The 23939-nt window shown below is 53.4% G+C and overlaps 1 protein-coding gene across 7 annotated transcripts in view; it reads left to right on the forward strand.

The window, feature by feature from the left end:
• Positions 1–23939, forward strand: part of Kif21b (kinesin family member 21B) — a 48835-nt gene that overhangs the window by 7692 nt on the left and 17204 nt on the right. For 4 of the 7 annotated variants that reach the window (XM_052737071.1, XM_052737065.1, XM_052737070.1 and 1 more), the window contains exons 2-21: positions 5714–5936; positions 6249–6431; positions 8451–8600; positions 8873–9007; positions 9346–9516; positions 9817–9932; positions 10451–10646; positions 12527–12716; positions 13466–13529; positions 13632–13850; positions 14201–14282; positions 14662–14779; positions 15566–15757; positions 17466–17665; positions 19925–20032; positions 20541–20609; positions 21597–21829; positions 21980–22127; positions 22344–22538; positions 22632–22733. In XM_052737071.1, the coding sequence (XP_052593031.1) occupies positions 5714–5936; positions 6249–6431; positions 8451–8600; positions 8873–9007; positions 9346–9516; positions 9817–9932; positions 10451–10646; positions 12527–12716; positions 13466–13529; positions 13632–13850; positions 14201–14282; positions 14662–14779; positions 15566–15757; positions 17466–17665; positions 19925–20032; positions 20541–20609; positions 21597–21829; positions 21980–22127; positions 22344–22538; positions 22632–22733 (3094 nt within the window). Of the gene's footprint in view, positions 1–5713; positions 5937–6248; positions 6432–8450; positions 8601–8872; positions 9008–9345; positions 9517–9816; positions 9933–10450; positions 10647–12526; positions 12717–13465; positions 13530–13631; positions 13851–14197; positions 14283–14661; positions 14780–15565; positions 15758–17465; positions 17666–19924; positions 20033–20540; positions 20610–21596; positions 21830–21979; positions 22128–22343; positions 22539–22631; positions 22734–23939 lie in introns of all 7 variants that reach the window. The other 3 variants (XM_052737069.1, XM_052737064.1, XM_052737066.1) reach the window with 1 other exon arrangement.

Here is a 23939-nt window from a genome sequence, read left to right on the forward strand (position 1 = left end):
AAGGATCTATCATGTTGATTATTTTAGCTATCTGAGGGCTAACCCTAGTCTGGGTCTCTGGTTCTGAAAGCTATGGGGGTAGGTCTGAGGAGACAGCGTCTCTCGGTCCCAAAGTTCCTCAGGTACAAATCTTACACACGTGAGTGTTTGTGTACAAGCTAATTTGCCCAAGCTTTGTGGAAAAGACGACCTTGTTCCTTATTAGCCTTGAGCTAGTGGATAGGCTAGAGACAGAACAGCCCATCGTAAACTGGATGGCATACTGTGATGGCCTACCATGTGCCAAGTGACTGATGACATCGAGTTGTCTTGCCCCCAAGTGGGTGGTAGTCCTTAACTGAAGTTAGGACTTGGTAAAATGGGTAATTCCAGGTCACGTCCCAACAAAGGGCACCATGAATTAGACTCGCCATCTTTATTTAATTTTATTTTATGTATGTTGGCATGAGGGTGTCCGGTCCCCTGAAACTGGAGTTACAGGCAGGTATGAGCTGCCATGTGGGTGCTGGGAATGGAACCTGGGTCCTCTGGGAAGAGCAGCCAGTGCTCTTAACCTCTGAGCCATCTCTCCAGCCCTCATCATCATCTTGAAGAAGCTTCAGAGGACCAGGGAGATGGCTCAGCCTATAAAAGTGCTTGCTGCCAAGCCCGATAATATTGTAAGTTCAATCCCCAGGACCCATGTAATGGAATGAATGAAGACTCCAGTGGCCATCCTTTGGCCTTCACATGTGTGCCCTGCCATACGTGCACACATACATACATACATACATGCATACACACATACATACATACATGAACACACACACACAAACATAAATGCTAATTTTTTTTTAAATTTAAAACTTCTGAACCTGGAACAGCTCTTGGTTATTTTAATGTCACCTCCTGCTACTTCTCCTTGGTACAAAGTCTTTTTAAGTGCAAAAAGCTGCACCCTTGGAAGCCTTGGCTGAATTTTGGGGAGAGAGTAGGTTAGGAACTCTGAGAGATGCTTAGCCAGTAGCTGAGTGGGTGGGACTAATCTCACCCCCAAAAAAGCACAGCCAACCTCTAGGAGCCCAAGGTCACCATTGGGCGGAGCTTCTAGAAGGGGTGATTGGCTATTGGCTGGCTTTGTATGATGTCACTAGAGGCCTTACGGTGAGGCTCCTAAACTTTGGGGTTGGGTGTGGGGGGTCTCAGGCACGTGCCCGGATGCACCCAGTTATTACCCTCTGCAGAGAGTGTGTTTTGCCCTTGGCAGCTTCTCAGCATCCCCCAGCCTGCCCCCTCGCTGTGTCCTCTGCCCTTCGCTTCCGCCCTGTCCTGCTCCCGAAGAGCCAAGGAACCGCTGAGCTCAGCTCTTCCCGCGGCCCTGGGCTCCGGCTCGCCGCCTTTGTCCCCCGCCTTTAAGTCTCTCTGCTGCGGCTCAGCGCTGCGGGGGTGGGGACAGCCGCCCACATCACGCTAGCCACTGCTCGTTTGTGAGCAGAGGAAGCGCGGCGACCTCAGCCGCGGTGCCAGATCCTGCCTCTGAAAAGCCTTGGCTGGGCCGCCCTGCCTGCCGTTTGCCAAATGGCGAATAGGCCGGCTCTGTTCTGGGAGATTCGGGGCGGGGGCGCTTTCGAAGAGGGCCTCACAGGCCTCACGGTCCTCCCTCCCTGCAGGACGAAGAAGAAAATGGATAAAGGGAGGGTCTGCAGTGAGATTCACACTGTCCCTGGACAGAAATGTCACAGGATCTTTAGGCTGAGAGCCTTCGTTGATAATAATAGACAACTAACTGGCCTGCAGGCCATAGTATGCCAATTTAATTGTTTTAAATGTTGCATTTTCCACTCCCAGATTTTCAGTTTTAGAATATATTCTAATCATACAGTGATGGGTTTCAATATGCCTTTCCCATGCATTCCGTCTCGCGTACTTTGATCTTACATCTATCTCCCTCTCACTCTCTAATGTTTCCTCCTGATTTCCACTGGTCTCCTCCCTTTTCTCCTCACGTTTTATTTTTAAGTTCAGATACTACATAGGAGAGAAAAACGTGATTAAGGTTTCCTGGGCCCACCTTAGCAAGAGGATCCATTCCCTGCAAATAACGTAATTTCATTCTGCATAATGGCCGAATTGTATTTCAGTGTGTGTATGTAGATTTTCTTTGGCCGTTGATCTACTGATGAGTGCCTAGGCTGATTCCATAACTTGGTCATTCTGAAAAAAATCTGTAGTAAACATGGGTATGTAGGCATGGCGTTCTCCTGCATTTGATTCCTTCTGGAATATACCTAGGTATGGTATATCCAGATCATCAGATAGTCCGTCTTGATCAATTTCTCTGTTCTGTGCTTAAGATGCATGCCCCACTTGGCTCTTCCTAGTCTTGGCCTGGTGGGTAGCTCCCAGGGAACCATGGTTGGAAGAACCTGGCAACTGACCCCTGACCCCTCCTTCCATGCCACTAGGAAGAATACAGCTTTGAGTGGTTGCCATCTGTGCCCCTCCCCCACCCCCACCCCCAGCCGTAAAGAGCAATTTCTCCTTTCTTGAGGTCCCGGCCACTCTGAGGGCAACCCCCAGAAGTAACGTCATCCAGGGTGGGACCAGTGGACGAGGCTGTTGGAGGGGAGGGTGATGCAATTCTTCAAAAGCTAAAACTGAGAAATCTGTGCGAGCCGAGGGCAGGCCGAGGCTTAGGCCATGAGAGGAAAGAGGCAGGACAAAGTCTCCGGTCTCTGGCCGCCCGGTTGGGCTGAGGGTTCAAAATCTCCGCCAGGCACCAGAGATGAGCTCAGCTGTCACAGGACAGTGTGCCCTAGAGGGCAGGACAGCCCAGTTCCCTGGTTGGCGCTGCCTGAATGGACATGTGGCGCTCAATCCAGCGCTAACAGTGGCAGGAGGGAGGAAGTTTCTAGCAATGTGGGGGTGGAGTATTTGGGGAGAGGAAGCAATGAGGGGCAGGAGGACGCCTGTGGTCTCAGCCTGAGCAGAGGCTGAACGCTAGCCTTCTTGTTTTACTACCTGAGTGGCTGAGCCGCGGTTCCTGCCAGGAAGTGGGGATTGAACCATGGAGGTAGAGAGATACTGGGTGCTGGCTGGCCCACAACCCGCACATGGGAAGGCATCTGTGAGAGCTTCATTCTTCGCTCCCACAGCCACTCATTATCCACGAGACTGACACAGTCTTCCCTCTTCCAGACCATTTGTCCTGAGAACGAGTGACTCGCTCAGGGTCGATGTCCTGTCTCCCATTTTTCCCCTTGGGTGAACTGCCTCACCAATGGCATCCTGGTGTTCTGAATAGGCTAGCACCCCTCATATCAGGATGTTTGGACTGAAAATAGAATCCCAGGAGGACCCCACAACTCTTGGCACCTAAAGCCCAGGCTGACCCTATGTGTACTCTCCCAGACTGCTCTCCTCCACTCTCTTCTTTACTGCCCCCAGCCATTGGATGCTCTGGGGGCTGGCTACTGAAGACCTTGGGAGGCCTCTGACGGCAGGCCTGCTCCCTCTGTCTCCAGGGATGTTGATTCAATCTTCTCCAATCGCCGGCATTGCATCTGCCTGCAGTAATTAAATGGTATTTGAACTGGATCCAGAAATCCCATCACAGACTGCCGCGTGGTAGGGAGGGTGTCTTCAGGAGCTCATACTTGTCTACACAGTTGGAGGGTCCTTCCAGGCTGCCGCAGTATATCTTCAGTTCACCCACGTGCTCGGGAGGAAGCGTCCAGTCTTAGGGCAGAACCAAAGCTCTAATTTCTATGCTATGCCATGCCTCACTCTCTGCAGCTGCCCATGCTCTCCAGGAGTGTCTGAGGCTTCCCTCCACTCTCTGAGCCCTACAGCAGGGCTGTGGTAGGGCTAGTCCATCTAGCCTGCCTGGGCTTGGAATGGCTCCTCACTGTCTGTGACTCTGAATGACACCATCCGGGTTTCCTTATCTGTCAGTAGGGCGCTAGTGATGACCTCCTGGGGTGGTTGTGAGGTTAAGATGTCTCAGTTCCTAGGCATTGCCTGGCATGCAGTGAGCTCTGTGTGTGTCAGCTGCAGGGGGTAGGGCAGAGGAAGAAGTCAAGGTAGGAGCCTGCTGGCCCTGATGTCTGGGGGTGGGGGTGGTTGTGGGGAGAGAGGTTTCTGGTCTGGAGGTCCGGAGTGAATGTATGAGAATCAATTTTGCCCTTTTCTGTCAGGAACCAGTTCAGGTGAGCAGAGTCTGGGGAGCTCCCATCTTGGTGTGGCTCTTAACAGTTATGGAAGGGTGGGGACTTGTTCGGGCTTCCATCTCTTTCTGGAGAGAGCCACTCAGTAAAGGGACTGTTTATACCTCAAAGGAAACAAGGTTTTCCAAAGAAAGCCAGACTCCCACATATGAGTAGAGACTTGCCTGAGCCCCCCCCCCCCCCCGCCACATCCCCTATGGCCCCCACGCCCTCCATCCCCCACACACACCTGCCCCGCCCCGGTCCACTCATCCACAGCAGAGGGCAGCAACAGCCATGGGATCTCCTCACCCATTGGATTGCTCTGGGCGGGTCTCTGGAGGTTGAGGTAACTGGGACAGGGACAAGAGGGTGACTTGGAGACACCAGGCTCTGCAGCGAGGCGCCTCTGGGCCTTGAGTGGGTGCTGGCCCGGCCTGGCCCCTTTCGCTCCTTTCTCCTCTTGGTAAATGTTGGCTTAGGGAGAGGGGCCTGACAAGCAGTTCATTGTAAGTGCACAGTTGATGGGTCCACTTGTGTGAGCCCATGGCAGTAGAGCCTACCCCCACCCTTGCTCCAGGATATCTGAAGGATGCTCTCTGCTCATCCTCACACACGCATGCTTACTGACTCCGGCTTAGTTGCCATGGGGACCTCATCATGGGGATGCAGCTTAGAAAAGGAAATGAGGGGTGGTTGGGTGGAGACAGTTCTGCCCATGGCTAGCTCCCTACTCAGTACTGACGCCACCTCTCCCTCGAATGGGGATCCCTCCTCCGAGTCAGGATCTGGGATGTGGGCCCACCTGGCAGCTGACTCAGGGTCTCTTCTCATTGCCTTGACAGGGTACCTTTCACTTGACCTAGACTGCCCTGGTTGTGTTTGGTTTGGCCCCTCAACTCCTGGAAAGAACCAGAACTTGTGCCTGAGAGCGCCATTAGGCCCTGGCACCTTGGGAGGTGGCTGGGGCACTGAAGACCCTTGTAGCCTCCACAGGTCTCAGCAGAGATGCTGACCTTCTCCCAGACCGACTGTCACAGAGGAATGTGATCCAGAGTTATGCAGAGCCACCTGGCCTGTCCCTAAGCTTTATCTGTCCAGAATGAGCTATCTGTCATCTCCTTACAAGAGGGATACTGACTTCCAGGCCTCTGGGGGACGGGGGCGGGGGGGGGGGTGTGCCTTTACCCAGGTTTGGCCCCTTCGCTATCTATTGGACATCCTTGGGTCAGTCACTGAGACAGTCTCAGCCTCATGTGTACAACCAAGCAAACAGATCCCTTGCAGGTTCACAGCGAAGGACACGTGAATTCGTTTATATATGCTTAACAGAGATTCCGGGTACCAAGTGTTCAATCAATGTTAGCAACCATTGGTTTGGGTGATACTCATGTGCATTACTGAAGTTGTTTCCTTAGGGCTTCCTACCTGACTTCCTTCCCTGGCTTGTGAGGTAAACAGAACTATGGCTGGTAATGTGAGAGGAGGGCCTGTCACCTACACCCAGCTACTCTTTCCACCCTGCACAGGATCAGGCCCCAGCTGTCAAAGGAGAAGATTGAAGGCTGTCACATCTGTACCTCCGTCACCCCTGGGGAGCCCCAGGTCCTGCTGGGGAAGGACAAGGCCTTCACCTATGACTTTGTCTTTGACCTGGACACCTGGCAGGAGCAGATCTATTCGACCTGTGTGAGCAAGCTCATCGAAGGCTGCTTTGAGGGCTACAATGCCACAGTGCTGGCCTATGGACAGGTAAGCCACCCCTGCCCCAAACAGTGGCTATTCCAAGCTCAGTCTCCCCCACCCAACGGGGGAGAAAGGCCCACCGGACAGCAGTCAGCCAAGGCCCAGCTGTGCAGTTTCGTCTGGCATCTGAGTTATGACTGCATGGCTGGCTAGCCGAGGCAGGCTTTCATCAGAGAATTTTGTAGGGTATGGCTCTGGGTTCGAAAAGGGGCCACTTGGCTGGAGGTAATGGGTAAGAGGATTTGGCCCAAGCCAAGGCTTACTGGTTCCCCAGGGGGCACTGCATCCACCATCTGCATTCTGTCTTTGCCATTGCAGACAGGGGCTGGGAAGACGTACACTATGGGCACCGGCTTTGACACAGTGACATCAGAAGAGGAGCAGGGCATCATCCCAAGGGCCATTGCACACCTCTTCAGGGGCATCGATGAACGCAAGCGGCGGGCACAGGAGAAGGGCGTGACTGGGCCCGAGTTCAAAGTCAGCGCCCAATTCCTGGAGGTACTATGGCCTTGGAGCGTGGTCGGGAAGGAGATACATTGGAACCTAAGGCCATGGAAGGTGGAGCCTCCAACAGTGCAGAGAAATGAACCTAGGGAGCCCTGAGCTGCAGAGGATGAGTTCCCTGCTGCTGGGAGTGTCTAAGCAAGGGCTAGAGAAACACTTGGGGGTAGCTGAAGTGTTTCCTGCTTCAGATGGGGCCTAAGATCTCCTCAGACCCTGGCTGATCCTGACCCTGCCCTAGGGCAGGTCATGTGACCACCCTGAACTACTTCTGCAAAGTGGTTTTGACCTCTTTCCTGGGGGTTAATGAGTCATGCGTGGAAGCCTGTACCTGGCACACGGTGGGAACCCTGCCTCTGTCACCGTGTTCCGGCCCCACCAGGCCCTTCCTCTGCCTCTAAGCACCTACCTGTATCTTTTGGACTGAGACGCATCCTGGCCTCTCAGTGCAGAAGGGTCTCCCTGCAGGGGCTTTGCTTCGTTCTGGTCCTCCAGCTTTGGACCCTGAGCTGTGCAGCCACAAGCTTTGGGGAGTACGTGGGGGGGGGGGATCTCTGGGCTCGTTCTCATTTGGATTGTCCCCTAACTAGGTGCTGTATCCTGGAGATGGCCTTCTTGGGGGGAATAAAGGTCCAGGAAGGTGATCCACCTTGGTATTTCTCACAGGAACCTGACCAGGCTCCTGTGAAATGTGTGGTTGGGTGGTTCTGATTCTCAGCATCTAGTTTCCGATACCAACGAGCCCTGCTCTGGTGTGTTTAGTGGGTTCGGAACCACCCTGGTCCCTAACCTCCCAACCCTGAGGCTTTAACAGAACCTTGTTTGCCCCCAGCGGGATGGACAGGGCTGAGGCTTGTCCCTGTATACTGCCCAGTCTCTTTCCTGTGCACCCGTGGTTGCCGCTTTCCCCATAAGGGACCTGTGTTTTAGTCCTCGTATGTGTGTTCATGTGTGGTTGCCCAAGTGTTTGTGAGTATGCGTGTATGTACACGAGTGTTTGTGTTGCCTGTGTGTGAATGTGTGTATGCATGCTTGTTTACACGAGTGTGTGTGTCTCTCGCTGTCTGTCTGTCACTGAGCTTTTCTCCGTTTCCTTCCCTTTGCCGCTCTGTGGCCGTGGAGAACTTCAAAGAGCATACTAGTAAATTCAGGCCACAGGGCTGATCGTAAGGGGTTAACTGAGTCAGTGTGTCTACCCCAGTGTGCGGACACCATGGCACTCTGTCTCCACCACCTCTCCCTTCTGTTTCCTCTTCCCCTTCCTGTGGGGTATTTTTACCCTTTAAAGCCATCAAAGCCTCGGATGTCCCCTCTCTGGCTCCACTGGACTCTACTGGGCAATGCCCTTCTCCCACTCTGCCCCCCACCCCCGCTGCCCTGCCTTTGCCTTTGCCATCACAGCCTTTCAGCCGTTGGATTTCCCCACAGCTCCAATCACAGGAACCCCCTCAGCAGACATCTGAAATGGGCTGGCCGCTCCTGACCACCTGGCACAGTGGTCTTCCAGAAGGCCGGTCCGCGGTGCCCATTATTTCTCCCTCTGCTCCTGAGCACTGGGCAAGGCACACAGCCATTCTTCCTCTGTCCAAAGATGTTATAACTTCTCCCTCAGGGACCACAGTGCTCAGGGCACCATCTCCCTGGACTCTTGGAGCTCTGCTTTCCTTCATCTGGAATCACAGCCTCGTGCCATCTCTGCCAGGCTGGCGATATGATGAGATGCTCCCAGTTCAGGCTCATGTCTTCCTGTCCCTTACCCCTAGGACCTGCATCGCTTTGTCCTTGTCCTCAGCCTCCCTTGGGGAGCTGAGAGCTGCTGGATACTGTTCCTCAGGGAGTAGAGCAGCATACAGAGCCTCGGGGTAGCACTGTCTAGGAAGACCAGGGTTCAGCAAGTTCAACTCCAGAGCTTGTTTCCACTTTAGCAAATCGAAATGGAATATAAATACGAGGAAGGCCTTGGGGCTCTGGGCCATGTACCATAGGAACCCAGCCATGGTTTCCTTCCCATCACAGCTCTACAACGAAGAGATCCTTGACCTGTTCGATAGCACCCGTGACCCGGATGCCCGCCACCGCAGGTCCAACATCAAGATCCATGAGGATGCCAACGGTGGCATCTACACCACAGGCGTCACTTCTCGTCTCATCAACTCCCAAGAGGAGGTGAGCACCCTTACACATGGGCATCTTTAAAGCCCAGAGCCAGCTGGGCAGTGGTGGCACACGCCTTTAATCCCAGCACTCAGGAGGCAGAGGCAGGTGGATCTCTGTGAGTTCGAGGCCAGCCTGGTCTACAGAGCGAGTTCCAGGAAAGGCGCAAAGCTACAGAGAAACCCTGTCTCAAAACACAAAAAACAAACAACAAACAAAAAACCATAAAGGCCAGAGCCCTGCAGCACGTGGGTCCTGATTCCTCTCTTTACGTCTGTCCCCAGCTGATCCAGTGCCTGAAGCAGGGCGCCCTGTCACGCACCACAGCCAGCACCCAGATGAACGTTCAGAGCTCCCGATCCCATGCCATCTTCACCATCCACCTGTGCCAGATGCGCGTGTGTGCCCAGCCTGACCTGGTGAGATGCTCTTGGCGGCCCAGGAGCTACCTGCTCTAGGGGTATCCCAGGGACTGGATGAACACACTTGGGACAAAGCTAGAACTCCAGAGATGGGGCTTGCCTATACCACTCTGTTTTTCAGCCTCTTCAGCCTCTCCCCGCATCTAGGCAATGGGATAATGGTCATTGATAATGCGTGCAAATACAGTGTTTGCTTCCAGATGCTCTGCACACGTGAGGGGCTGGCACTGTGCCGTCCGCCCTCGCTCTTGTGGATGGTGGTGCTGTGGGGTGGAGGGCTAGCCGAGGAACAGGAGGTAGGGCCTGGGTGAGCCAGATGTCACATTCTGCGGCAGGTGAATGAGACGGTGACGGGGCTTCCGGACGGAGCAGCCCCCACCGGCACTGAGTATGAGACACTCACTGCTAAGTTTCACTTTGTGGACTTGGCCGGCTCTGAGCGGCTCAAGAGGACAGGAGCCACAGGCGAACGGGCCAAGGAGGGCATCTCCATCAACTGTGGTCTGGTAGGTACACGGAGAGTCACCGGCCCCAGGAGCCAGATGGGACAGGTTCAAGCAGGCTGTGTACTTCGGTGGCTGCCCAGTCCTCTTTGAACTTCTTCTAGCTGCTGGCTGGGGCACCCATAGTCACGCCTGTTGGGTGGGTGGGTCTTCCTTTCTTCACCCTCAGGCCGGTTTATCACATCAGTCTATAAACCCACCCAGGAGCCTGCGTGATGCTGGGGCCAGAGGGTACAGACGGTGTTGGGTTGTGTTCACTGCCCTCTTTGCATGACTTTTGACCTCAGGCACTTTCTCCCACAGCTGGCCTTGGGCAATGTGATCAGCGCCTTAGGGGACCAGGGCAAGAAGGTAGTGCACGTGCCCTACAGGGACTCCAAGCTTACTCGGCTGCTCCAAGACTCTCTGGGGGGCAACAGGTATCTGATGACCGATGTCCAGGAAGGGTGGGGAAGCTCCTGGATAGAGAATACTGATGTGGGTTTAGGGCCTGACTCTCAGGACCTAGGGGGTCTTCTCAGCCTAGGCTGCAGACTCGGAGGCAGGAACCTTGAGGGGTTCAATGACTCGTGGCTAGGTAGACTCGTCTTCATTACTTCTCAGCAGTGAGAGACAGGCCTGAAGGAAGCCATGTAGCCCAATGAGACAAGCCATGGGAACTGCCAGGCCTGCAGAGAGGCCATGCCGTATTTACTTTACCAAGCAGATGATTCTACAATTAGGCATCCATCACCTTTTGATAACTGCTTTCAAGAATTGTCCTCTCTTGCTGTGGAAGATCTTGGCCAGGTGGTCCAGGGTCCTACATCCCAGGTTCCCGGGCCTTTAAGCGTTAAATTGGGGAGAGGATCCGGGTGAAACAGAACCTCTGCTCTGGAGCAGTGCTCCTGGGTCTGGCTTTGTCCTTGGTCCTCACCCAGCCTGGTTACACTCTTAGCCAGACCATCATGATCGCCTGCGTGAGCCCCTCAGATCGGGACTTCATGGAGACGCTGAACACTCTCAAATATGCCAACCGGGCTCGCAACATCAAGAACAAGGTGGTGGTGAACCAGGACAAGACCAGCCAGCAGATTAGCGCGCTGCGAGCCGAGATTGCGCGCCTGCAGATGGAATTGATGGAGTACAAAGCGGTGAGCACTCCCAGGCTCCCCCAGGCTCTCCTAGAAGGAGCTGGTGCTCTGCTCCACACCCTGCCCTGTAGCATCCCCAAACCAGGTCCTGAGTGGGCCTCCCACCTTCCCATCACCCATCCATTCTCATGTCTGCTACACATTACTGTGCATCAGATGTGGTTCCCAGTACTGGGTTTTATGGCAAATCCTTCTCAGACTGAGCCATCTAGGCTTAGAATACAAAGTCTAAGAATTTGAGCACCTTGGCTTTGTAGCATGGGTGTTTGGCTCAGGGAAGGTGCTTCGCAGGTGCTTGTATGCCCGCTGAATGTATCGTGTTGCAATAGACGAGACCACTCCACTATAGTGCAGTCCTTGGCAGTGGGGGGCACAGGAGTGTGCTCCAGGGGCAGAGGAGTCAGCCTGCTTGCTCGGGTGGTCAGGAAGGGCTTTTTGGAAGGGGCCTTTCATGTAGATTTTGAAAAGCAAATGGCGTATCAGCAGGAGGCCAGCAGGCATTCTGGGTAGAGAGTAAGCCATATGAAATACCAACAGGAAAGAGAAAAGCAGGTGCTCCGAGGGGCACGTCTAATTCTATGTATCCAAGGCTGACGTCACCCGCTGGTGGCCCGTAGCCTGAATCTGGCACACAGATGGGTGGGCTTAGACTTGGTTTCAGAAGAATGCAGCTTGTTTGACAACTTTTCTAGAAGTCAAGCAGGGAGTCTCAACTTGTGTGGAAGAATTTGCCTCTACCAACAACTGGCGCTAAGTTGGCTGGAGTGAGTGGCCGTGTTTATTATATGAAGGAATTTCATAATGCAAACACAAACACACTGCACATGGACAATCACATCCTGTCTGTGAGCTGTTAAGTCACCGACCTCCTTTGCAACTCGGGACACGGACAGCATCAAGGCAATGAAGCGATTTCAAGTTCTGCACTGCTAAAATTTTACCCTTATAGTAGTCTCTTCTTTGACTAAGCAAGGATTGTAGTAACATTCGTGGGCAGAAGTAGAGGGGGCTTTGAAAGGGTGAAATTCGTTAGTTTACAACATTAACTTTTTATTTATACAACAGACAGCTCTGTGAGCCCAGTGTTCTGGTGACCGCGTGTGTAGTGGCTGATTTTAGCTTTAAGGTAGACAGTTAAACGTGAGAGAGCAAAGAGAGCGGCTGCCTCTTCCAGACTGTGACTTTTCTCCGCTCCAGTCCCCACCGCTCCCTGTTGTCTTACACCCAGACTGACTCACCCCTGTATGCCAGTTGCCTGGCCCAGGTAGGGTTTTGTCACTCAGTTTAGCATTCATTGTGGAGAATGAAAGTGAGTGATAGGAAGGTAAGTCAAGAATTTGGACTTTTTTTGCTGTCAGGGAGCAAACTGTGTGTTTTAGTTTCTTTGAGACAGGACCTCTCTATGTAGCCCTGGCTGTTCTGGAGCTCGCTTTGTAGAACAGGCTGGCCTTGAACTCACAGATCCACGCTTGCCTCTGCCTCCTGAGTACTAGGATCAAAGGTGTGCGCTACCACCTCCAGGCTTTTTTTTTTTTTTTTTTGGTCTAATTATGTAGTCCAGGTTGGGACTCACATTGCCCAGGCTGGTCTTGAGTTTGTGACGCTCATGCCTCAGACCTCCAGGCAGTGAGATTAGAAGCAGTGAGCCCCATAGCCAGTGCTGTAGAAGCAAGTACTGTAAGCTGTTGAGCCTTGAGAGACAGGAGCTAGGTCAGGAAACCTGGAGAAAAGGAGAGACCAGAAGTGCTACCCTGCGCTGGAGAAGGCTGAAGGCAGGTGGAAGTGGATTGTCACTGTAGCCCTCCCATGAGAGAGGACTGCCACTGTACCCCTCCCTTGAGATCTAGCACCTGATTGTTCCCTGCCTGTCTCTGTCCCAGGGCAAGCGGGTGATTGGGGAGGATGGTACAGAGGGTTACAGCGACCTGTTCCGGGAGAATGCCATGCTGCAGAAAGAGAATGGCGCTCTGCGGCTTCGAGTGAAGGCCATGCAGGAGGCCATTGATGCCATCAACAACCGGGTCACACAGCTCATGAGCCAGGAGGCCAACCTGCTTCTGGCCAAGGCTGGTAAGTTGGGGTACAGCGGGCTAGCTCGGAACAGCAACATGCCGCCTTCCGCTCCTGCCCCTTGGTATCAAGCAGGCTGTGGTGGCCAGCCAATGCACAGATTAGTTCATTTAGGCGTCCCCCAACAGTTCAGCATGGCACACACATTGCTTTCTTGTTAAACATGTAAGAGCCACACAGCACACTAAGCAAAAGATGAAAACTCCCACCGCAGACTCTCCACCCACATCTTCTCTGCCTTCGGAAGGATCCTTCCTGAGCAGCCAAGTGCGTGTTTTCCCACACTTTCTCAGTACATTTGTTTTGAGTATAAATGCGTTTGAATATATATCATTTGTACGTGTGTGAATACTATGCATGGCATTTTCTGTATATGAGGTCATCCTTTCTATTTTATGACTTCCTTTTTTTTCCATTTAGCATCATGGCTTATAAATCTCCATATTCAAAGGCACTTAATTTTTTAAATGACTGCACAATGTTCCATATGTGATGTTGAATAATTTATTGAACAGCCACTGTTGATGGATGTTAGGATTGTTTCCGATTTCATGCCATTATCCAACAGTGCCTTGATACAACTATGATCATGTTCAGGTGTTTCCTTCACATAGATTCCCTTATGGAAAAGCCTGTGTGAGCTACCGTGTTGGGAGCACAAGTAAGGCCACCAGTCTTAGAGCCGTGGCCCCAGTCCTTGCTGTTGCCAACTGTTTTCATTATTGCGCCTGTTTGTCTTCTCCGTTCAGGTGACGGCAACGAAGCCATTGGTACTCTGATCCAGAACTACATCCGGGAGATTGAGGAGCTGCGGTGAGTAAGCCCCATCCAGTGTGAGCAGGCTGGCTGGACGGCTCTGGCCAGGCCAGTTTTATGCGGCTCACCTGGCCCCACCCACGCACTCTGTCCACACAGAACCAAGCTCCTGGAGAGTGAGGCCATGAATGAGTCCCTCCGCCGAAGCCTCTCGCGGGCTTCCACTCGTAATCCCTACTCCCTGGGAGCATCTCCAGCAGGTCCAGCCTTCGGGGGCAGCCCGGCCAGCTCCATGGAAGATGCTTCTGAAGTGATCCGAAGGGCCAAGCAAGACCTGGAGCGGCTGAAGAAGAAAGAGGTCAGGCAGCGGAGGAAGAGGTAAGTGGAATGTCACTACCTCCCCCACAGCCAGTACATCGGAAGGTGGGCACCCCCCACACCACCCAGGAGGACTGCTCCCCACCCCTCCGCAGGCTCACCCCATTCCTAGGGGCATCACCAGTAATGCTTGGGAATTTCTCAAGCACTAACTCAGCTGGAGCAAAGCTACCTCTCTAGCCTTCTCTTGGGTGCCTTTTCCACAGGGTTAATTAATTGCAGGAGATAGAGCAGGGTTGGGGGTGGGCACTGGAGAAGTAGATCTGGTTCTCTACAAAGCAGGAACCCAGTCCTACCGCCATCCTGTGGTGTCAGTCTCTAAGCTGGCTTCATTTTCATTCCATAAGCAGCCCAGAAAAAGAAGCCTTCAAAAAGAGGGCAAAACTCCATCAGGAGAACAGTGAGGAGACGGATGAGAATGAGGCCGAGGAGGTGAGGACTCCCCCGGCCTTCCTCACCATGGCCTTCCCACCATGTCCCTGTTGGGGTAGAGATTTCATCAGTGTCGTGTGGGGCGGGGCAGAGATTTGCCTTCCATTGATCCTTGGGTTTCTTGATAATGCTGACTTGTTGCCATGGTGATCTCCATCCCTCGGGCCTTTGCTTCATCCAAAATGGATGAAGCTAGACTGAGCATCCTCCACAAAGGCATTGCCCAGGCTACTAGGAGTGGATGGTCTTCCCAGAGGAGGGCATGGCTGGCCCCCACCCTGGCTGATATCCCTGAGGTCTTGTGTGTGGCCCAGTCTCTGCCTCGGGGCTCCCATCTCCCGAGGCAGGTGCAGCAGCCCTAATGGTACATTGTGCCTAGGAGGAGGAAGAGAGAGAAGAGAGTGGCTGTGAGGAGGAGGAAGGACGTGAGGATGAGGATGAAGACTCGGGCAGCGAAGAGAGCCTGGTCGACTCAGACTCGGACCCTGAAGAAAAGGGTACGTGGACCGGGGCTGAGGAGATGAGTTGCTTGTGGCCAGTCCCCATGGTGGGACTGTCGATCAGAACTTGGCTCCCAAGAGAAAATTCAGATGGATCCGGGTGGGGTCGGGCCTGCTAGCGTGCCCAGAGACGGCTTGTCTAGACAGGGCTCGGACTCCTGCATGTGAAGCCAACTAAAACAATAGTAATGACAAGTGATGGGAAGCGCTCGGCTCTCCTTATATGCCCATCACTGTGCTTTGCTTGACTCTTCTCAAGGCTTGATGAATCCAGAGCTCACTACTGCCTTGTGCAAAAGTATTAGGCTTTGCTGAGTTGCCACTGAGCATGCTCAGAGAGGTTCCTGACCCACTTGGGTGGATTCAGAAAGGGGTTAACTTTCTTACCTTTCTGAATGAATGACTTGGGCCGATGCCAAGACCCTCTTCTTCATGTGGAGACATCTGTCCTTCAGGTCCGTCCTGTTGTCATCTGTTACCTACAGCCCTACAAAGTGCTCTGGATCATTTTATCCTCCTCCACCCAAGCAGGGTCCCATGTCATCAGTCAGGGTGGCATAGGCCTATGGGTCCATTAGGGTGGGAAAGGTGTTAGACTCCGTGCAAGCTCCTGAGACTGGCTGTGCATTTCGGAAGCTGCTCATTGAATGTATTGCAGTGAGTGAAAGGTGGCAGCAGGCTTCTTACCTTTCTGGTCCCTGATTGGTCACTGCTGACAAAAGATGTCCCCTGGCCCGGGGCCCCTGGCATGGGGCTGAGTCTCGCTCTGTCTGGCCCCTGCAGAAGTCAACTTCCAGGCCGACCTGGCGGACCTGACTTGTGAGATTGAGATCAAGCAGAAGCTGATTGACGAGCTGGAGAACAGCCAGCGGCGGCTGCAGACCCTCAAGCACCAGTACGAGGAGAAGCTGATCCTGCTGCAGAACAAGATCCGGGACACGCAGCTGGAGCGCGACCGCGTGCTGCAGAACCTCAGTGAGGACAGCGCCGTGTTCCTCTTTCCCGATTCCCTGCTCTGTCAAAAGACACCCAGCATCGATCTGCTAACACCTGGCCTTCTGCACAAGGGACCCCTGACCAACGTGCTGTGACCTCTGCCCATAGTTAAAGTGCTCTAACCCAGTTTCTCTGCTACTTTTGTTTTGCTTTCAAATTACATTTGTGTGTGTGTGTGTATGTGTGTGGATGTGAGTGGATGTGTGCGTGTGTGCATGCACACGCATGTGATGTGGCACACATGTAGAAGTCAGAGGACAACTTGCAGAAGCCTGTCCTCTCCTTCCACCATCTGGGTCCCAGGGATTGAACTCTGGCAGCAAGTGCCTTTCTCTGCTGAGCCATTTTGAGACAGAGTCTTGCCATGTCACCCAGGCTGACCTCAAACTTATGGCAATCTTTCTGCCTCAGCCTCCCTAGTGGTAGAACCATAGACAGATGCCATTATGCCTAGCTCTTTTTTTTTCCTCTCTCATCTTATATATTAGAAATCATTAATTCTTTATCTCCCTAGGCATGTGACTAAGATACCTCCCAACCTCCCCCCACCCCGCTGTATCCAGTTTATAAGACTTCTCAAATCGTGCCCCCCTTGTACTGCTTTGCAACCTACTCTTCCGGTCATTCACTTCCTTGTCCACTTACTCAGCAAATGTTAGGTGAATGTGTTTCATGGAGCAGGTGTTAGTCTAGGGGCTAGAGTTGTGGTGTGTAAAATCCCCCTCATGGAGTGTACACTCGAGCAGCATTGCTAGCAGGCTGGCCTAATGAAGTTGGCTTTTTGTGTGTTTGTTAATATGGAAGGGGGGTGAGGCGCTTAGGGGTGGGGCAGGCTGGGCCATGGGAGACTACATGGAGAAGGTAACCTTGGAGTCAAGCAGCACAGAGCAGAACTAGCACTGGGAAGAACATTCCAGACCGGGGGAACAGAAGCTGTTAAGACCCCCAAGGCAGCCATGTGCCTGGCATATTGGTGGAATGGCGGTCTAGACTAGTCGGAGAATAGGTCGTGTCTGTCGTTAAGATGTTTCCTTGACTTAGAGAATCGAGAGGGTAGGGAGTTTTGAGGGAGAGGTGATACAAGACTCAAAAGCATTTTCAAACCATCGTTTTTGCTGTTGTATGGGAGGAGGAAAGTGGAAGCGAGAGCACTGAGGAGGCAGACTGGACAGGTGGTAAGATGTGGTCAGGTTCAAGTATTTCAAAGGCTGAGCTGAAGACTTGGCTGTGTGGACAGGCGGTGTGGTGGATACGGGAGCCGTGTCTCAGGATTCGAGCCTCTGGGCAGGAGGCGGTGAGGTTTTCTGAGATGGAATGAAAGGTGGAAGTCGGGTTGGACCTGCAGTTGGGGACTTCTCTTCGCCGTGGTGGGAGCGTCTGGTGAGGAGCCAGCTTTTCCTTCCCTTGAAGTTCCATTAGACCAGTTCTTCTTGTTAACCTTCCGCTTCCTGCTGGCATCACCTCTCCAGGGACCGAGGTCTCAGTCCAAAAACACTACTGGACAATAGAATGTCAGAGCAGGAAAGGGCCCAGGGCAGCTGCTGAACCCACATCCTCATTGTTCAAATGAAGGAGTCGGTTCAGGGAGAGGCCAGCTATAGAACCCAGGGCCTCTCTCCCCATTGAGGCCACACTTAGTGGGAGCCGGGGAGCCTGTAGCTCTGACACTGCTTTTCGCTGCTCTCAGGCACCATGGAGTGCTACACGGAGGAGAAGGCCAACAAGATAAAGGCGGATTATGAGAAGAGGCTGCGCGAGATGAACCGGGACCTGCAGAAGCTGCAGGCCGCTCAGAAGGAGCATGCCAGGCTCCTCAAGAACCAGTCCCGCTACGAAAGGGAGCTGAAGAAGCTGCAAGCGGAGGTCGCCGAGATGAAGAAGGCCAAGGTAGGCAGAGGACATGAGGAGTAGGGCCTAGGGGCCTGTGCGGTGTCTTAGGATCCGCATCCCACGTTAAATATGATCCCACTGCCGTCAAGTGTGGCTCTTCGACCGAACACAGCATCACCCGATTCGATCCCGCCCCAATCGTGCGCACTCCCTCCTAGTGACCTCTTCCAGTACTGGGCTCATTGCAGGTGCCTTGCTCAATGCTGTCGCTGTGTTGGGAAGCTGGACTAACAGTTGCGTTATTAGTTTATTAGCATATATACTAGTATATTAGCACTATAGCTGTACTAATAGTTCCTGCCTGCACAAGGAAGCCTTAAGGCCTCATTTGGAAGAAGCCTCTCGTCATAGTAATAATTGGCACCATGGCCAGCTCTTGCTGCTTAGGCCTCTTGCATGCTCAGTCATGCTCAGTCACATTCCATCCTTAGGAAAGGAGGACAGCATTTCCATTGTGTTCATGGAAGTTGATTCCCCGCTACCAGGAGGTAGTGCTGGCATGCAAATTCCACCTTTGATGTTCCAAACTGGTGTGTGTTCTTGGTGGCTCTGGGCTCCCTTCTCTACCTGGCCGTAAGCCCATGCAGCACAGTCTGTAAGGTCTGCTCTTTTGATGTCACTGGCTCAGGTCTTGAACTTCTGGTATCTAGGGCTCGCAGATCCTTGCTCTGTGTATATCCTCCATCGCCCTTGGACCTTCCTGCCCTGGCCTTTAGCTTCTGGTGTCTCCCAGCTCTCCACAGCTCAGCTCTGGGGCTAGATCCCTAACAAAGCTTGGCAAAGGTGGTAGCCCCAGCAAGCTGAGTCCTTTGGGGACTCATGGAACAGGAGCCATTAGGAACTATGTCTTGACGGCTGGCTGACTGATGCTGACCAGTGCATACAGGAAGGACAAAGTTAATCGATTTTAGAGGAAATGGATCTGTACCTGGGCGGGCTCTGTCCCCCAGGCAGGTCTAGAGCCTCCATCCACAGATGAAGAAGTCCTTCCCTGCCTTGCTGTGATCAAACCATCATGGCCCCAAAGAGCCCATTCTCACTTCCAGCACCTCCACCCTGTAGACATGATGCCATTGATGGTAGAAGGAGCTGGGATTCAAACACCCAGAGTCCTCTGGGCCCCTGGAGCCCTTTGGTAATGCAGAGAGGGCCCAGTGAGCTTTATCCGTAGGCTGTCTGTAGTCCACTGTGGCCTGGGCCTTCTGCAGATACTGCTGAGGCAACTTTAACATGCCTTTGACAGGCTTGAATTTGTTCGTGCCCCCTCCAGCACCCCCCCCCCCCAGATTTCTTACTGGTGCCTCTTCAGGGTAGTCCAACTCTCCTAGCCAGCTCCCATCTTGAGTGGAAATGACCCAAGAAAACCTCACAAGGGAACACTCTCATAGAGTCCTGAAACTTGGAAAAAACAGCCAAAATGCCCAAGACGTGGTACAAAGACAGAGGCATCCACACATGTATGTTCTTCATTTTCAGACCTCTGAGGCCCTTCATCCAGGACCTAGCCCTGCCCACCTGACTCCGCTCTTGTGATTACACTCTTGTGACATGTGGAGAAGAGGAGCCTAGGGTTATCTCAGGGGTGCCTGAGCAGGGCCCCGGTTCTTCCCTAGAGGGGTGGAAAGAGGAGCAGCCAAGGACTGTAAGCAGAGCCTGTGCCTGCAGATCTTGGCTGAGAGAGGCCCACAGCTTCAGGGTCTCCTGCAGGAGAACTGCAGAGCAATGCTGTCTCAGCACGGAGGCCCATTTCCGCACTGTCCTGTGCCGAGCACGTGCTCACCTCCCTGCGGTGAGGAATGCAGACACACGTGCAGGTTACCTCGAGGAGCCTGGATCTGGGAAGTGAGATGACCCAGGCTCCAGGTCTAGCCAGCTCTTCCTAGCTCTGTGACTGTTAGTCACTTTGTCTCGAAGGCTCATTTCTTTCCTTTCTCATCTGAGAGTCATAAGGATGGGGCCTGCCATGGAGCAAGCTCTCGTTACGTGGCTGTCACTATGAGATTGGTCCTGAGGATGGTGACTTTTAGTGGGGGGCTGGGATAGACTTTAAATGGTAAGGCCACTTCTTCAACAGCTTGTCAAGGTATCTGAGCCCCTCAGGATGAGTGGGAAGGAAATGTTACGTGTCAGACCCCCAAGTCAGGGAAGCCTAGAGGGCTACCTCCCTGACCCATGTCCTCACAACCAGCCATGACTGAGCCCCGTGGGCCACTCTTGCCCGGCCCTGCCTCACCTTCACCGTCTCTGCCATCCCAGGTGGCCCTCATGAAACAGATGCGTGAGGAGCAGCAGCGGCGACGACTGGTGGAGACCAAGAGGAACCGGGAGATTGCTCAGCTCAAGAAAGAACAACGGAGGCAGGAGGTGAGAGCTCCCCACAGCCTCCAGCCTCCTTCCCTTCCAAGGACCCCCCCCCCCCAGTTCCTACTGTCCCAAGTGACAACAGCACAATACAGCCTATCAGACAGGCAGAGCCACTGTTGACTTCTGTCCCAGCCCCTGCATGCTCAAGAAAATAACTTGAGTCCAGAGAAGGGCGTGAAATTTCCCAAGGTCACCAGCAAAATCAGACACATGGAGCTTCAGATCCAGAAGAAGTAGCCTAGGAAGACTGGGCCTCTAGTCCAGGTTCATGTTCATGGTAGGCGATATAGCCAAGAGAGTTGTCCTTGTGGGCAGGAATTCCTCATGGCCACCCCAGACAGAAGGGTGCAACTCCGAGTATCATTTTATCTACATTTTGGCAGTGTGGGAATCCCCACACAAGAAAGTCTTGAGCTTTTGGCTACAGAGCGCCCAGCCTGTCTCCAGCCCTGTCTGGACAGCAAGAGGGCTGTTGGTCGCTGAGTGTGGCCCAACCTGTTTCTTCCAGTTTCAGATACGGGCCCTGGAGTCTCAGAAGCGTCAGCAGGAAATAGTCCTGAGGAGGAAAACCCAGGAGGTGAGTGCTCTCATCAGCCCAGCTGGATGTACAGGGTTGGCTCTGGCTCCCAAGTTGCTCTCCTCTGAAGCAATAAGGGGCAGGTAGTGGGGGTGGGGGGGTGGGGGATGGGGGGTGGAGAAGGGGACCTATGCAACTTGTGGCCTGGATCTCCTTTCATTCCATGAGCACAGCCTTGCTAAATTGTAGTAGCCTGTGAGAAATGACTTCTCAACCAGTGAGCCGAGCCTAGAAGGCAGAATACACACATCCCATCCCCAGTGCCTGGTTGGTCATTTTAAAAAAAAGAGGAAAAAAAGCTGGGTGGTGGTGGCACATGCTTTTAATCCCAGCACTCAGAAGGCAGAGACAGGCAGATCTCTGTGAGTTCGAGGCCAGCCTGATGCAAAGTGAGTTCCGGAACAGTTAGAGCTGTTACACAGAGAAACCCTGTCTCAAAAGCAAAAAAAAACAAAACAACAATAAAAAAAAAAAAAAAAGAGAAAAAAGGGGCTAGAGAGATGGCCCAGTCGGTAAGTTACTCACCACAGAAGCATGAGGACCTGTGTTTTAATCCCCAGCACCCACGTTAAAAACTGGGCATGGTGGAGACAGATGGATCTCAGCGCTTGCTGACCAGCCAGCATAGCTAATCGGAGAGCTCTGGGTTCATTGACAGACAGTGTTCATCTCAAAACACAGTGGGGAGAGTAATAGAGCAAGACACCCAATGTCCACCTCTGGCCTCCACATGCTCGGGAACACATGTACATGCACACACACCTTTGAGAGAGTAAGAGTGAGAAAATGAGAGAGACAGACAGACAGACGACTGACAAGCATCTCTTGTGTTTATTTTATCACAGACTTCTTTTCCCTTTACAGCCCCAAAGGCTCAGGCATGCACAAAGCTGCCTTTGTTCTCCCCAACACCTCAAGCCAGGCTTTCCTGAAGCTCCAGTCTTCCTTGCTCACTGGGTCCCCTCTTCTTGTCCTCACTGTGCCCAGGTTTCTGCCCTGAGGCGCTTGGCGAAGCCCATGTCTGAGCGAGTGGCTGGGCGTGTAGGATCGAAGCCCCCCAATTTGGATTCTGGGGCTGAGGTGTCTGCCAGCACGACCTCGTCTGAGGCTGAATCGGGAGCTCGCTCTGTCTCCAGCATAGTGCGTCAGTGGAACCGAAAGATCAACCACTTCCTGGGGGACCACCCTGCAGCCGCTGTCAACGGTACCCGCCCAGCCAGGTGAGGGGTGTGAGCGGTGCCTGTCAGAGGCAGGAGAGCCGGCAAGTGCTCTGGTGCCTGGGCCGTCTGCTTCGGGCTCTGTGTGGGAGCTCAGTAGAGCCTCCAAGGTCCAGAGCAGTCAGCCAAGGCCCCTTTGCCTCTGCCTCCCAGGAGAAAGTTCCAGAAGAAGGGGGCCAGCCAAAGCTTCAGTAAGGCCGCAAGACTCAAGTGGCAGTCCCTGGAGCGGAGGATCATCGACATCGTCATGCAGAGGATGACCATTGTCAACCTGGAGGCTGACATGGAGCGTCTCATAAAGGTGGGACCTCCCTCCTCATCTCTCCCACCCCACTTTCCTACTTCTCTGGCTCTTTACTCTTTTCCCCTGTCTCCGACCCTCTGCTCCTCATGCCTGTTCTGACCTCTGGATGATCCCAGGCAGGTGGGTGGCTTGGTGTAGGAGCTGTGGGCAGGGCTTGCCTAAGTGTGAGATCCTTTCTCCATCACTGTCCTCCCTCAAATCCCCCCCCCCCAGAAAAGGGAGGAGCTCTTCCTTCTGCAGGAGACGCTTCGGAGGAAGCGGGAGCGTCTGCAGGCTGAGAGCCCCGAGGAGGAGAAGGGGCTGCAGGAGCTGGCTGAGGAGATCGAAGTGTTGGCAGCCAATATTGACTACATCAATGACAGCATCACTGACTGCCAGGCCACCATCGTGCAGCTGGAGGAGACCAAGGTACCCATGGGTTCCAGGGGGGGTGGGGTGGTCGCCGTGAGTGGGCTTGGCAGCCCTGTGTGACGGGGTCTCTGCTCTTTTGGTCTCCGAAAGGAGGAGCTGGACTCGACAGATACGTCAGTGGTCATTAGCTCCTGCTCCCTAGCTGAAGCCCGCCTACTGCTAGACAACTTCCTCAAGGCGTCCATTGACAAGGTGAGCTGGCAGCTCCCCTGCAGCTGGGCAGGCGTCGCATACCCTGGTGGTGAAGCCCACGGGTTTGGCTCCCTCCCACCTGCGTCATTCACAGGCCGGGACAAGCTGCTGAACCTGCAAGCTCGGATTCTGCGGCTCTAAAACGGGAGCCTTGACAATATAGAGCTTGTAGCTGGTTGTACAGAATGCTGCACGTAGGGGCCTTGGCACACTACACAGCTTCAGTTAAAGGTGGCCAGGCCCATCCACAGCAGGACTGGGCTCCGGTCTGTTGGAGGCAGAGGGAGAAGTGTGTGTACATTAGGGATTGGGGAGCAGGAAACAAAAATTACATTTCACCCCCCACCCTCACCCCTGCCTACCAGGGCGCCAGGAGTCATTGGGCCCCTCTCCTTGATCCGTGGCCAGAGAATGTGTTTCTTCCTGTCCTAGGGACGAGTCTTGGGGACAGACACCAGCTAGTGTGCATAGAGTTAACTGGAAAGAGGTTGGGAGGCTATCCTGCCCAACTCTTAGGCTGACCCCCAGTGACTCCTCAGTGATGCTTTGCGTCTTAGGGGACTGTGTTCGTGTGCTGGGGCTGCCGTGACAAAATGTCACAGACTGTGGGGCTGGTGCAGCAGGGAAATCCTCAGTTTAGGATCCCAGGGTCAGCTGGGTAGTTTTTCTGGAGCCTCGCTCCATGGCCAGTCTTTCTTCCCGTGTCTTCACGTGATCTTTCCTCTCTGTGGCTTGTCATGATCTAATATTGTAAGGACACTGGTCATACTGTATTAGGGGCCACCCCTATGACCTCATGTTATCCCGCTTCCCACTCCATAGGACTTATCTGTAGGTACAGTCACATTTTAAGGTAACAGGGGTTGGGACTTCTATGTTGAAAGTCCACCCGTAACAGAGTATATGCTAGAGTGGCCTTCACTAATGTGTGTGTGTGTGTGTGTGTGTGTGTGTGTGTGTGTGTGTGTGTGTGTTTGTGTGTGTGTGTCTGTGTGTGTCTATTCTGTGTCTGTGTTGTGAGTCTGTGTGTGTGTGTCTGTGTATGTCTGTGTGTGTGTGTCTGTGTCTGTGTGTGTCTGTGTCTGTGTGTGTCTATGTCTGTGTATGTCTGTGTGTGTGTGTGTCTGTGTGTGTGCCTGTGTCTATGTATGTCTGTGTGTCTATGTCTGTGTGTATGTGTCTGTGTGTGTCTATGTCTATGTATGT

This window comes from Peromyscus californicus, unplaced genomic scaffold (genome assembly GCF_007827085.1).
Source record: "Peromyscus californicus insignis strain IS unplaced genomic scaffold, ASM782708v3 Scaffold_14__1_contigs__length_90479793_seg_2, whole genome shotgun sequence".
Classification (NCBI taxonomy): Eukaryota; Metazoa; Chordata; class Mammalia; order Rodentia; family Cricetidae; genus Peromyscus; species Peromyscus californicus.